The sequence below is a fragment of the Lytechinus pictus genome, chromosome 12, assembly GCF_037042905.1.
Source record: "Lytechinus pictus isolate F3 Inbred chromosome 12, Lp3.0, whole genome shotgun sequence".
NCBI classification, from domain to species: Eukaryota; Metazoa; Echinodermata; class Echinoidea; order Temnopleuroida; family Toxopneustidae; genus Lytechinus; species Lytechinus pictus.
Window position 1 is genome coordinate 3779264 of NC_087256.1, and position 13061 is coordinate 3792324.

The 13061-nt window shown below is 36.7% G+C and overlaps 1 protein-coding gene across 1 annotated transcript in view; it reads left to right on the plus strand.

The window, feature by feature from the left end:
• The first annotated feature begins 321 nt into the window (after positions 1 to 321).
• The window catches only part of LOC129273381 (WD repeat-containing protein 1-B-like), a 32258-nt gene continuing 19518 nt past the window's right edge, over positions 322 to 13061 (plus strand). Inside the window, exons 1-6 of the mRNA XM_054910408.2 lie at positions 322 to 547; positions 2915 to 3036; positions 4698 to 4788; positions 6495 to 6639; positions 8947 to 9124; positions 10942 to 11019. Of these exons, the coding sequence (XP_054766383.2) occupies positions 526 to 547; positions 2915 to 3036; positions 4698 to 4788; positions 6495 to 6639; positions 8947 to 9124; positions 10942 to 11019 (636 nt within the window). The 5' untranslated portion in view covers positions 322 to 525. The remainder of the gene's footprint in view (positions 548 to 2914; positions 3037 to 4697; positions 4789 to 6494; positions 6640 to 8946; positions 9125 to 10941; positions 11020 to 13061) is intronic.

Here is a 13061-nt window from a genome sequence, read left to right on the forward strand (position 1 = left end):
GGACCCGCCAGTGAACACACCAACCGGTCCACGGCCCGGAACAAGGAGGGTAATAATTTAAATAGGGGACATTTTAAGATGATACCTCAGGGCTTTTTACCATTTTAGTAGGAAAATAAATAGTTGGAGATGGGGACGAATTGAGGGGGTCCGGTCAGACTAAAAGGGCACACATTTCCATATTTGGATTAACCTTAATACTAAAAACCTAGAATCTGTGATACCTTATGGAACAGGGCACCAGGCAAGGTTTTACTGAAATTCCTTATATGGCAAATTATATACTTCTCCAAATATGGACCAGCATTTTCCCCAAGCCACACAATACATTACAATTTGATTGCCACACAGATGGGGCGTGTCTATTGTCGCAGCACCCGTATTACCGATTCGTGGGATATACAATATCATACAATCCGGTATACGGTCGGTCCCACGTACTCACATACGAGTGACGGAACTCTAAACGGGAAGTGTGAAGTGTAAAAGTGGCTGGATTTGGACCAGTAAACTCCAATAAAGGAAATGCCTGGAAAGTTTGAGAGAGGTATGAGGTCTCTTAATCATTGAGTTTTGTTTTACTTTGAAGAGGTGTGGATTTTGCGTACAAGTGGAATGGCATTTATCAACAACCGAAGAAAATTGACCACCTCTACCTCGCAGTCGCACGCAGAAAGTTTGAGACTGGTGGCGCCACGGCTAGCTGAGACTGCTCCGGCCGCGCCCGGCGGACGAGGGCTCCGACACATTCTTAGGCCCGCTCACTATCCATACTCGGGCAGCTCAGCTCAGCACATATAAGCCTTCAGTCTCTGTGTTTCGTCTAAGTTAACTTTGTCATTTAATGATATGCGTCTTGTAGGGTAGCTTGCCGAAGAACAAAGAGAACAAGATGGCGACGTAAACATTTTGGCAATTTTTCCCTGTCTTTTCATAATTATTTTCTCGGCTTTTAAATTAAATGAATTCTTGACTTGTTTAACTTAAAATGAAATCAATAAATTTCGTAATTTTATAAATGTCGGAAATTAAGTTGTATCCCATTTACATGATTTAGGGCTAGGCCTAGATCTTTTAGAAGGAAAGTAGAAATCTCGGGGGCGAAAATTTCATTTTTTTTTAGGTATGGCAGTGTATCCTATTGCCGGACACCTTTATTTCAGTGCTTTAAAAATGACAACTAGAGGAAATACAATCAAGAAAAATTCGCACTTGCTATTCCAAATATTATGAAAATTATGAATATGGTAAAATTATTTTATATTTACCAACCATTTTCTTTGCATCGCACTTGCCGCATACCCCTCCACGAAAAACAGTTATTTTCATGCGTGACAAATTACATCATGATTCCGGACGCGCGCCGGACGGGTAAAGATATTCTTGATTATAATGATGTAAGAACAAATTTGTGTGATTTTTTCTTCTTATATCATATCATGAGTAAATTCTAAGTTTTTGTTTGTTTTTATATCGATTCTGAGCAGATGTTGGTAATAAATTCGTGTTTGATAACTTATTTTATTTTTTCTTGTTAGCTGCATGTTTCATGGAACTTTCCAATATTATGCTCGTTCGTATCGTGATACGATGCTCATCAAGTTCTATCGATGCGCTGCCGATCGTCGACGGCTCTATACTCACGGTAAACCTCGCGCACGGGTACCTTGAGAAAGTTTCTAGCCGTCGACGATCACCCACAATACACCACACCTCATCATTCGATCGAAGGAGCGGACGAGATTGAAATTCGGCAGATCAGACCCATATTTCCGTTAGAAAATATATCAATTGTTAATGCAAAGCTATGTTATTTGATATTTTAAGCATTTTCTGTCATTTTAGAGATAAATAAGGTAAAAGTTTGATTTTTTCGCCTTGTTTTTGCAATCCTGTTCTATGTATTGCTCTGTGAAATTGAATTGCGAAAGTCTTACGGTACGAAATTGTTTTCGAACGCAGTAATATGCGCGTCCGGAATCATAATAGTGTCCGGTAATACAATACGTGACTATACACGCACATGAATAGGTACCTCGGGCGAAGTTCATGCAGGCTCCACTCCACTTCACTACCGCTACACTACGCTCCACCTACTCGAACTTCGGGACCGTGAACCATTTCGGATATACCGAGTGACGGTGATGGTTTATTGTAAAAATTACAGAAAAAAAATATAACGAGAAAGATAAATAGCTTAATATCTTACTCTACACCCGTATTTCACTCTGTGTCCATCCTCCGGTTATCCTCAAAATTTGTGATTTTGGGCCAGTATCAAATTCCTCACATGTATTATTCACGGCCGATTTCAAAACATTGTATGCAACGAACGTAGAGGGCAGCAACACTCATCCGCGCATATCTAATTCTCAAAATCAGAAGTTGAGGTAAAATTTTCATGGCAGATTTGCAATAATGTCACTTCAACTTTCAAGGGTCTTTTGTCATTGGGCATGGATGCAAAGTCAAAAATAGTTGGTGAATAATTGCAATTTTGTTTTTGCACATGTGCTGCCTGCAGAGTAACTTGTACAGGGCATGAAAATGCTATTACAATTGTACAAATAACTACTTTTTGTAAACTTAATAGATCTAATGATGTCTATACTCACAAGTCACAAAACCTGATTTTAAACACTTTCTCATAATTTGATTGCCTAAACATACAGATGGTTGAGTTTAGCTTTAGTATTAAGAACTCTTATGTTTCTACAAAATATGAGTATTTGATATTTTGATTAATGTTTCAAATATCTATTAACAAAAATGTATATTTTTTTGGTACTATATTATCAATGTACTATATATTTGTTTTATTGTTGTATTAAATAATCTTGGGAGTTCATTCTCATAAAATGTGGATTTAGAGGACCTTGATGCTAATTTTTTTTTTTTTTTTTTTTTATTTCAGCACGTGTCTGGGGCTGTTGCCCTCAGACTGTCCGAGGATATCAGGGATTTCTCGAGGGTGAGCCCAGCGGCAAGAACTTTGTCTATGTGAATCAAAACAATGTTCTGGTCAGAAATATTGAGGTAAGATGATTGATCTCAACAAGGTTATTGTTGACAGGCCTTGATTGGAATATGACACATTGTCCTTTAGTAGAATTAAACCCTTGGAACAAGTTAGCTGTATATACAGGAAAATCTAAGAATAAGATCATTGAAAGTTTGAGAACAATGGGACAAATTGGAAGTTATGTGCATTTGAAGACTGTGGACATCCTCCGATTGACAATTTAACCAACATATACAACTCCCCATTATTCATTTTTGACTTAAAACATCACTTTTATCAAATCTATGATCCAAAGATCTGGGCCTTGTTGCATAAATGTTACTATTATGATAACCTTGCCATCCAATGGTAACTACCATGGTAACAACAATGATCAACAGCCAATCAGAATCAAGGATTGCGTACAAGTTACCATCGGAGGGCAAAGTTACAATAATGGTAACTTTCATGCAACAGGGCCCTGTTTTTTTTTCATCAGAGGACATTCAATGGAGGTTTCATGAAATATATTATGGACAAAGAGTTTGTACTAAAAAAAAGAGCAAAAATAGACGTTTTGGAGTATATTTTTGTTGAACAAAAGGAGAGTTGTACATGATATCACAAATATTGATTGCATCGCCTACGGGAGGATCTCCATGGCATGAATGATTTTGACAATTGATAACGTTTATGAATTTCTTACTGTTAATCCGATTGTTCTCCAACTTTTATTGAGTCGTTTCTTTGATTTTTCTGTTTTAAATTTTTCAGTCATTGGAATTCACGTTAACCATATATTCAGTCACTAGATTTTAAATTTTGCATCAACAGTACTACAGTAGTGTCCTCTCAGTAGTGTTTTTAGTTTTATTGAAAAACAGCAATTTGAGCATTTTACAGATTTAGTAATTGGATATTAGAAAGATACAAACAATATGTCCTGAAAATTTAAGTCCAAACCATATATAAACAAGAAAAAAATATGCAAATTAAAATTCTAGTTTGATGTAAAATTGCTAATTTCATCCTTCACATGTTTGTTTTGGTGTACACACATTCATATAATCCAGAAATGAGTTGGAATAGCGGCATGCACATTTGGGGATTTACCAAAACTAACGAAAGGTTTTAAATTGCATGCACTCACTTCATGCATAAAGGTACATTTCACCCTGCATTTCAGATGCCATGGTGTATACGGGTTAACGGGAAACTTCTTTTCACTGTGAAATATACAATATATAGGTGTGAGTGGTGTTAGTAACGATGCATCACATTGGGAATACCCAAGATTCGTGCAATGCCACCAGATTTGGAGCTGTGTATTATTTGTTTTATGAAATGGGTCGGCAGTATGAATTTGCAGTGGAAAGTTTGTTAAAATCCCTCTAAATTTCCTTGGATTGCACAGACGGGAAGAGGTCACATCAACTTTCTATTATGACATCACAGGCGTATCCAGTCTGCTCACGCGAGTATTAAATAAAGCACATTAAATTTTTTGTCATGTTTTTTTTTCTTTGAAGAACACATATTTCAGATGGCATCTCAAATTTTATATGCTACATGTACATGTAGGAGTAAAATTATGCATTCGAAATGCACAGTGCAATGAAGCATAACTTGTATATATGCATTTGCTGTTGGCTTCATCCTTAAACTCATGTTTAAAACTTTCTTTTATTTACTGTAGGATCCATCGATAGTGAATATCTACAATTACCACAGTAACCCAACCACATGCGCCAAGTACGCTCCAAGTGGATATTATGTTGCATCTGGAGGTTAGTGAATCTACAAGTGTATTAAAGGAGAATAAAAGACTGAGAACAAGTTACCATTTGTGAAAACAGATAAATCAAAGCAACAAAAGAAAAAATGAACAGAAGAAAGTTATGAATGTTATTAGATCACTTATAAGGTAGATATTCTCCTATTATTGGCAGTGTAATCAACATGTTGGTCACTGTCTATCAATTGTAGGATTTTTTTATATTAAGAAAAGGACAGAGAGTTTGTACTATCATTAGAATGAGTCAACAAATATTTGCTGGGTTAATATGTTTTCAGTGTACAAAAGGGAGAGTTTGGACCAAGTTTGGACATCACAACACTTGTTCGAATTACCATGGGGGGGGGGGGGGATCTATAGCAAGCATTAGTGATTTTGACATTCAGATGCTCACAACTTTGTTATTGTTTGTCCTATTGTTCTCAAACTTTCACTGATCTTATTGTTTGATTTTGATGGTATTTATACAAGCTGTTAAACTTGTTCTCCTTTAAAGAACACAGGGTCGATTTCAATATGTATTTCATTTGGCAGTGATATTCGCTATACAGTATAAGGAATATCACTGCCAAGTGAAACACATATGAAATCAGTATTTTTCTTGAAAGGAGTACTAGTTAGCTTGTATGAATACCAAAAAATCAAAGAATATGATCAATGAAAGTTTGAGAACAATAGAACAAAAAATAAAAGCATGAACAAAAACTTATATTTATTGTATCAGTATATTATTATTGAAGCACAAAAGGGACATATTTTTGATACTGTTTGATAGTAAATTTGAAGTAGTTGAGGATAGGCCTACAGTTTTGAGCATTTTGTATCAATAAGTCCTTGTCAAAATGAGATGAATCATCTTAAGAATCTTAAACCATTTTTAATAAAATTAGATGCTTCAGATTAAAAATATAGAAACATATTTCCAATAGGAGAGAGCTTCGAAATGACTATTACAAGAAAGTGAACATTAGATGTCTCTGACTAGGACAAACGATTTACTTTGCATCTATAAATAGTACCATTAAAGATATATATATATATATAGCTATGTATACTATATCTCTTCTTTTTTTTACCATATCTGGTAATTGTTAAACAATTTTTTAGAAAAAAAATATATACTTGAACCATCTACATGTAAGTTGTACGAAAAGAATAGAAATGTGCATCAAAAGAACAGAGTAAATAAAAAAATGTTGATATAATTTTTCAAATGTTGGCTGAGATTTTTTGCTATTTAAATGATACCTCCCTCGTGTATCAATATAATATGTGGCTTTCTTTTAAATTGGTAGCTTTCCATGCAGCATTGAACAGAGCTCTATATACATGTTGCATGGATGGATATATCCTGTGACTGACTATTTAGCTGCTACCCTGGACCTAAACTCATGTGTATCTCTGTGACACTTTAGCCATTTGTGTATTAATATTGTGCCCCCCCCCCCCCCCATATTTCTAATTTTGTATTGTACAGCAACCTATCTGAGCTCATTGTCTACTCCCTAAAGTGTCAAGATATCTCAAGAAATATACATGTACAATATATGTTTTCTACAGTTACATTTTCTGATTTTTTACTTGATCTTTTAAGGCATGTCTTATCTCTTGAAAGAGTGTGCTACAATTTGTGTAGATTGAAACTACTGACTGATGCTGATACTGGAATTCTGTTTTCTGTTCCTTCAATTTTTGTAGATGATAAAGGTAACTTGAAAATATGGGACCCTAACAACCCTGAGGCTAAGGTGAGGGAGTACCGTGTTTTGGGCGGGGCCATCAAAGACATCGCCTGGACTGAGGATAGCAAACGAGTTGTCGTTGTTGGAGAAGGTGCTGAAAAGTAAGGCCACATTTAGGAGCATACATAAAAATATACTTGCTAAGAAATCTAAAAGGCTTCAAATGAAAGTAAGGTTTGGATGATTGAGCATTACATTGTGCATGCACCAATATCAAAATATGAATTTATGTTACTCTTCTGGTTAATATTGACGTTTCATAGATTGACAGACTACTACAAATCTGGAATCGGGCAGCTTGTATCATTTCATTGGCCATAAAGTATGATCGTCTATGTCCTTTGTTGAAAGAAATTCTCCGGTTACCGGTCCAAATAGAATTGCTTATGTAAGATTTGAGATTGTCTGATCAGAAACATTTGTTCATGTCCTTCAGTACAATTATTCAAAAACAAGATCAAAACTTATTGTTTTCTCTATAGATTAGATTGTATTGTAGAGTAGAATTATTCATTGTTATGTTGGAAGCACTGTCATCATGTTTACATGAAAACTGTTGTATATTTTCATGCTAAAGTGCATGTATAAAATTCAAAGTTACCAATACAAATGCAAGTTACCAGAATTTCGAATGCCTAGCAGTTTTCATAAAAAATAAATGAAAATGTTACAGACCAATGCAATCATTGTCTATTTATACCTCCAGAATTATATAATTATTGGTAAAATATTTCTTGCGGGTGGGATGTGATTTTTGTCTCGCCTGCGTAGCGGAGCGAGACATAGGTATTACTATTTCCGGCGTCGCCGGCGGCGTCGTCGTCGTCAACAATTGTGTTGTACACCCAATAACTTTCTATAGCTTCGAGGTGGGATCACCAAATTCATACCACAGGTCCATCTCTTGAAGGCACAGGTCAAGTTCGAATATGAGTCGAATGTGAATACGGTCAAAGGTCAATGAACTTTCCATGACTGGCACTGTGCTGTGTTGTACACACAATGTCTTCCTATATCTTTGAGTTGGGATCACCAAATTCATACCAGAGGTCCATCTCCTGAAGGCACAGGTCAAGTTCGAATATGAGTCGAATGTGAATAAGGTCAAAGGTCAATGAACTTTCCATGACTGGCACTGTGCTGTGTTGTACACACAATAACTTTCTATAGCTTCGAGGTGAGATCGCCAAATTCATAACAGAGGTCCATCTCTTGAAGGTGCAGGTCAAGTTCAAATGTGAGCCGAATTTGAATAAGGTCAAATGTCAAAGGTCAATGAACTTTCCATGACTGGCACTGTGCTGTGCTGTACACACAATAACTTTCTATATCTTCGAGGTAGGATTGCCAAATTCATACGAGGGGTCCATCTCTTGAAGGCACAGGTCAAGTTCGAATGTGAATAAGGTCAAAGGTCAATGAACTTTCCATGACTGGCACTGTGCTGTGTTGTACACACAATAACTTTCTATATCTTCGAGGTGGGATCACCAAATTCATACCAGAGGTCCATCTCCTGAAGGCACAGGTCAAGTTTGAATATGAGTCGAATGTGAATAAGGTCAAAGGTCAATGAACTTTCCATGACTGGCACTGTGCTGTGTTGTACACACAATAACTTTCTATAGCTTCGAGGTGAGATCGCCAAATTCATAACAGAGGTTCATCTCTTGAAGGTGCAGGTCAAGTTCAAATGTGAGCCGAATTTGACTAAGGTCAAAGGTCAAAGGTCAATGAACTTTCCATGACTGGCACTGTGCTGTGTTGTACACACAATAACTTTCTATAGCTTCGAGGTGGGATCGCCAAACTTGTAACAGAGGTCCATATCTTGAAGGTGCAGGTCAGGTTGGTTCGAATGTGAGTTGAATTCGATTAAGGTCAAAGGTCAATGAACTTTCACACTACTTTGTTCCTCTAATGACATGAACTTTATAATTTTATACTTTTTAACACTAACATTTTACTTCAGAACTCAGTACTCTCTATACCTGAACCAGATTTTGTATTTTACTTGTTTATTCTTTGAAAACTGTTGTTATTTATTTAATGAGCTATAGTTCTTGGCACCATTTATAATATTCACAAAAATTTGCCAATTGTACAATAGAAAAGCTGTCAAAGTTTCTTAAATGTTACCCTTCAGATTTGACATGCAGTCTCTTCATGACTGCAATATGCAGGCGAGATGCAGGCAATATGCATTGCCTTGTTTTAATATCTGGGGATCATTTCATGGAAATAAAAGCCAGTGATTTTCACTGACTTTTTGATCTGAACCAATCAGATGAAAGAATTTTAATAGCTTGTAACAATGATCTGAAACCATCAACGGCCATTTTTATTCATGAAATGCTCTCGTTTCCCAAAATGTCCAAACGGTAATGAATCCTTTTGCATATTCTCAGATGCGGAGCTGCCATAATGTTTGACACTGGGGCATCTTGTGGGAAGATTGATACAATTGAACGCACAAACTCCTGTGATATCAGACAGAAACGTCCATATCGTGCCATCGCTGGAACGGATGGTAAATCTGTAGATATCTTCAAAGGACCTCCTTTCACCCGCTTGACCAGGCGTTATGTGAGTATATCATGATAAAGTTTATTATTATCTGAATTATATAATTCCCATAGGCTTTTTTACAGGGATCATCCAATTCCAGTAACCCCCCCCCAAAAAAAAATTTTTTAGACCCAGTCTCACACAGATTGCTAACTTTTTTTAATCGTCAGTGATTTTACGAACCGGCACAAACATTGGGTAGTCTCCAAATCCTGATTTTTGAGATAATCGTGTTCAAAGTTTCTGTTTTGAAAGAAACCAGAGCAATTATTTATACCAATTTAAAGCATGCATTCTATCCTTTTTATGATATGCAAAATTTTGTTCACAATTTGAATTCTTTTAACATTTGAAATGAAGCATGGGTGTGCATTTCAGAGACTGCTCATTTTTACATAAACAACTGGGGGTTTGAGTCACTTTGTAAAACCACGTGTATCATGTGCATTGTTTGTAAAATCATTGAGCTTTGCGTGTCATTCCAGTAAAGATTGAATGGTTTGTGCCTCTTCGTAAAATATGTGACGTTTCGTGTGAAATTTGAATGTGCTCTATGAAAATAATATGAATTGTGATGTGAAAATTGGCCATTCTACAGAGTTAATGACAGGCTTTCCGAATATGCAAAAGACTTAATTTCACAATTTGACTAAAAATTAGGTTTGTGCCAGTTCGCAAAATCACTGACGAAATAACAATGTTTTATTTAAAGCTACCAGAATCCTGCAATTTGATTTTTTTTATTTCCTTGCATTTGTTATCAGTATGAGTGTTATGAAACTTTATCATTAATATACATGATATACAAATTTAGGTTTCATTTGTGAAGGTTAAAGGCCCTGTCACATTGTTCCGTGCAAGCCTTGCATTTGACTTGTGATAATTGTTTTTGCTAACCGCAGGTCGCCCACAAGTTGCCCGCACTGACAGCATATCGCACGCATCTTACACGCAGTTGCCCGCAGAAACGCAAGCAAGTCTGATTTGCATTCAGAAAAGTTATGATGTTGTTGCGGATGAGTTGTGGGCAATCACCCACAAGGCTTTCATGGAACGATGTGCCAGGGCCTTAATTCTTGACCTGATAAATTGACCTTTGTCATGATATAATATGGAATGTGTATGCACACTAGCAGGTGGTTATGCTTTAGGGATGTAATCTTCTTCTAGATGCTCGGTAATTAAAGGCATTAATCAACTTTGTCAAAAGCAGAAAAAAAAATCTTCGGACAGAATGAGAGGTAAACTACGGAAGTTTTAAAGTGCCATTGACTTGTTGAGATGGTGAGGTTATTTATCTCACAATGCGTAATATAATAACGTTATTATTTCAGTACTTAATCTCGTCAGGTTTACATGCAACCTTTTACGTGTCAACTTGGCGAGATGGAGGGGGGGGGGGTGGAGGAGGGAAATAGAAAAAAGGGACAAGTAAATACCGAAAATGAGCATGTTTGAGCCAGGCAAAAATTATATTTTTATTTTCGTGGACTTTATTTTCACAACTTACTACCTAAATCTGCGACATTGGATAAGATTTAACATTGCAATGAATGGGGATTACCAGGGCTCATTTTCTTTAGTTTGCAGTGCTCTTTTGAGCATTTCGGGGGCTAAATTGCACTCAGCCCCCATGTAAATTTTTTTTACATAGTTTCAGCACAGGAAGGAATGAAGAACATATAATGTGATATTGCCAGAAAACAGAGCAAGGGATCTGTCACCGCAATCCTCAGACAGATAGCATGGATATGTCTGTTTGAAACTAAATGATAAGATCTTTTGGACACATTTCTCTGAGATTGATTATCTTTAAATTTCTTTTTTTTTTACAGGATCACACCAACTGGGTGCAGAAAGCCAAGTATGCGCCAAATGGTGAACTGTTTGCATCTGGAGGCTCAGACGGGAAGGTAAGATAAAAAAAACTTATCTGCTATGACCCCGGGGGGGGGCCACTAACATTGACGAGTGGATACCATGCGCGACGAAAAAAAACATGTAAAAAGGATGTCTTTTTCAAGATAGGGCACGTTACGTACGTAACGTAATAAGGGTGTCAAAAACACTAAAATAATGAAAAAAGGGTATCTATTTCGCTAGGACAGCTACGTGTTTAGGGTCAAATTTGCGGGGATGATAAAACAAAATTAAAATGTTTTATAAAGGATGTCCTTTTTGCCCCAACACTACGTGTTTAGAGTCCGATTTGCAAGAGGTGTGGAAGGTGGGGCCGTACTAAACCAAACGGTGTGTAAAGGTAAAACCGACGACCGACGGACCCGTGACATAATAAAATATCGCTGTACTTGTTTAGGGGTTCATTTCAGGGAATACTTGCCAAGAGTATCGTTTTGTTTCCAATACTTGTTAAGGGTAGGGTTTCAGACGCCAATACTTGTTAAGGGGTGCATTTTCAGAATATGGAAAATACGTGTTTAGGGACTGGGTGCTTTTCGAGACCACATGGTCGCGCATGGTATCCACTTGTCAATGGAAGTGGCCCCCCCGGGGCTATGACCCCCCACCTTCCCATTTCTCGTCGCCCTGTTTATCCACCCTGCCTTTCCTCTGCCCTACCTTATTTCATGACATCCTTTATCATGTTATAACTTCTCCTCATGTGCACCTCTGTAAATGATATTCAGACTTAGCTCAAGTCAGGTTTTTTGTCTCGCCTGCATAGCAGAGCGAGACTATAGGTGCCGCTTTTCCGAGGGCGGCGGCGTCAACATCAAATCTTAACCTAAGGTTAAGTTTTTGAAATGACATCATAACTTTGAAAGTATATGAACCTAGTTCATGAAACTTGGACATAAGGTTAATCAAGTATTAGTGAACATCCTGCTTGAGTTTCAGGTCACATGACCAAGGTCAAAGGTCATTTAGGGTCAATGAACTTAGACCATGTTGGGAGAATTATTTTCAAAATCTAAACCGAAGGTTAAGTTTTTGAAATGACATCATAACTTAGAAAGTATATGGATGTAGTTCATGAAACTTAGGCATAAGGTTAATCAAGTATTAGTGAACATCCTGCTTGAGTTTCAGGTCACATGATCAAGGTCAAAGGTCATTTAGGGTCAATGAACTTTGGTCAAGTTGGGAGTATTTGTTGAATTACTATCATAACTTTGAATTTTATGGATCTAGTTCATGAAACTTGGACATTAGGTTAATCAAGTACCACTGAATATCCTGTAAGAGTTTCAGGTCACATGACCAAGGTCAAAGGTCATTTAGGGTCAATGAACTTTGGTCAAGTTGGGGGTATTTGTTAAATTACCATCCTATTCCTAACTCTGAAAGTTTATGGATCTAGTTCATAAAACTTGGGATAAAAGAGTAATCAAGTATCACTGAACATCCCCTGTGAGTTTCAGGTCACAAAACCAAGGTCAACGGTCAGTTAAGGTCAATAAACTTAAGCCATGTTGGGGTAATTGTTTGATTGCCATCATACATGTAACTTTGAAAGTTTATGGATAGAGTGAATGAAATGTGAACATGGGTGTAGTTGACAAGTCTTAAAGGTCAAGTCCACCCCAGGAAAATGCTGACTTGAATAAATAGAGAAAATCAAACTAGTATAGTGCTGAAAATTTCATCAAAATCGGATGTAGAATAAGAAAGTTATGACATTTTAAAATTTCGCTTATTTTTCACAAAAGAGTGATATGCACAACTAGGTGGGTCAGTCAATGATGTCCATCACTCACTATTTCTTTTGTTTTTTATTGTTTGGATTATACAATATTTCATTTTTTATAGATTTGACAATAAGGAGCAGGGTTGGCACGTTTTAAACGGTGTGTTTTAAAACATGTTTTAAAACACCGAATAGACTTGTGTGTTGTAAATTTGCATGGATGTGATTTTCTGAAGTGGTGTACTATTTTATTCTAACTAAATAAAACTCTTTCTCAACACCACTCTTTTTCTCCTCTTTCTCTTT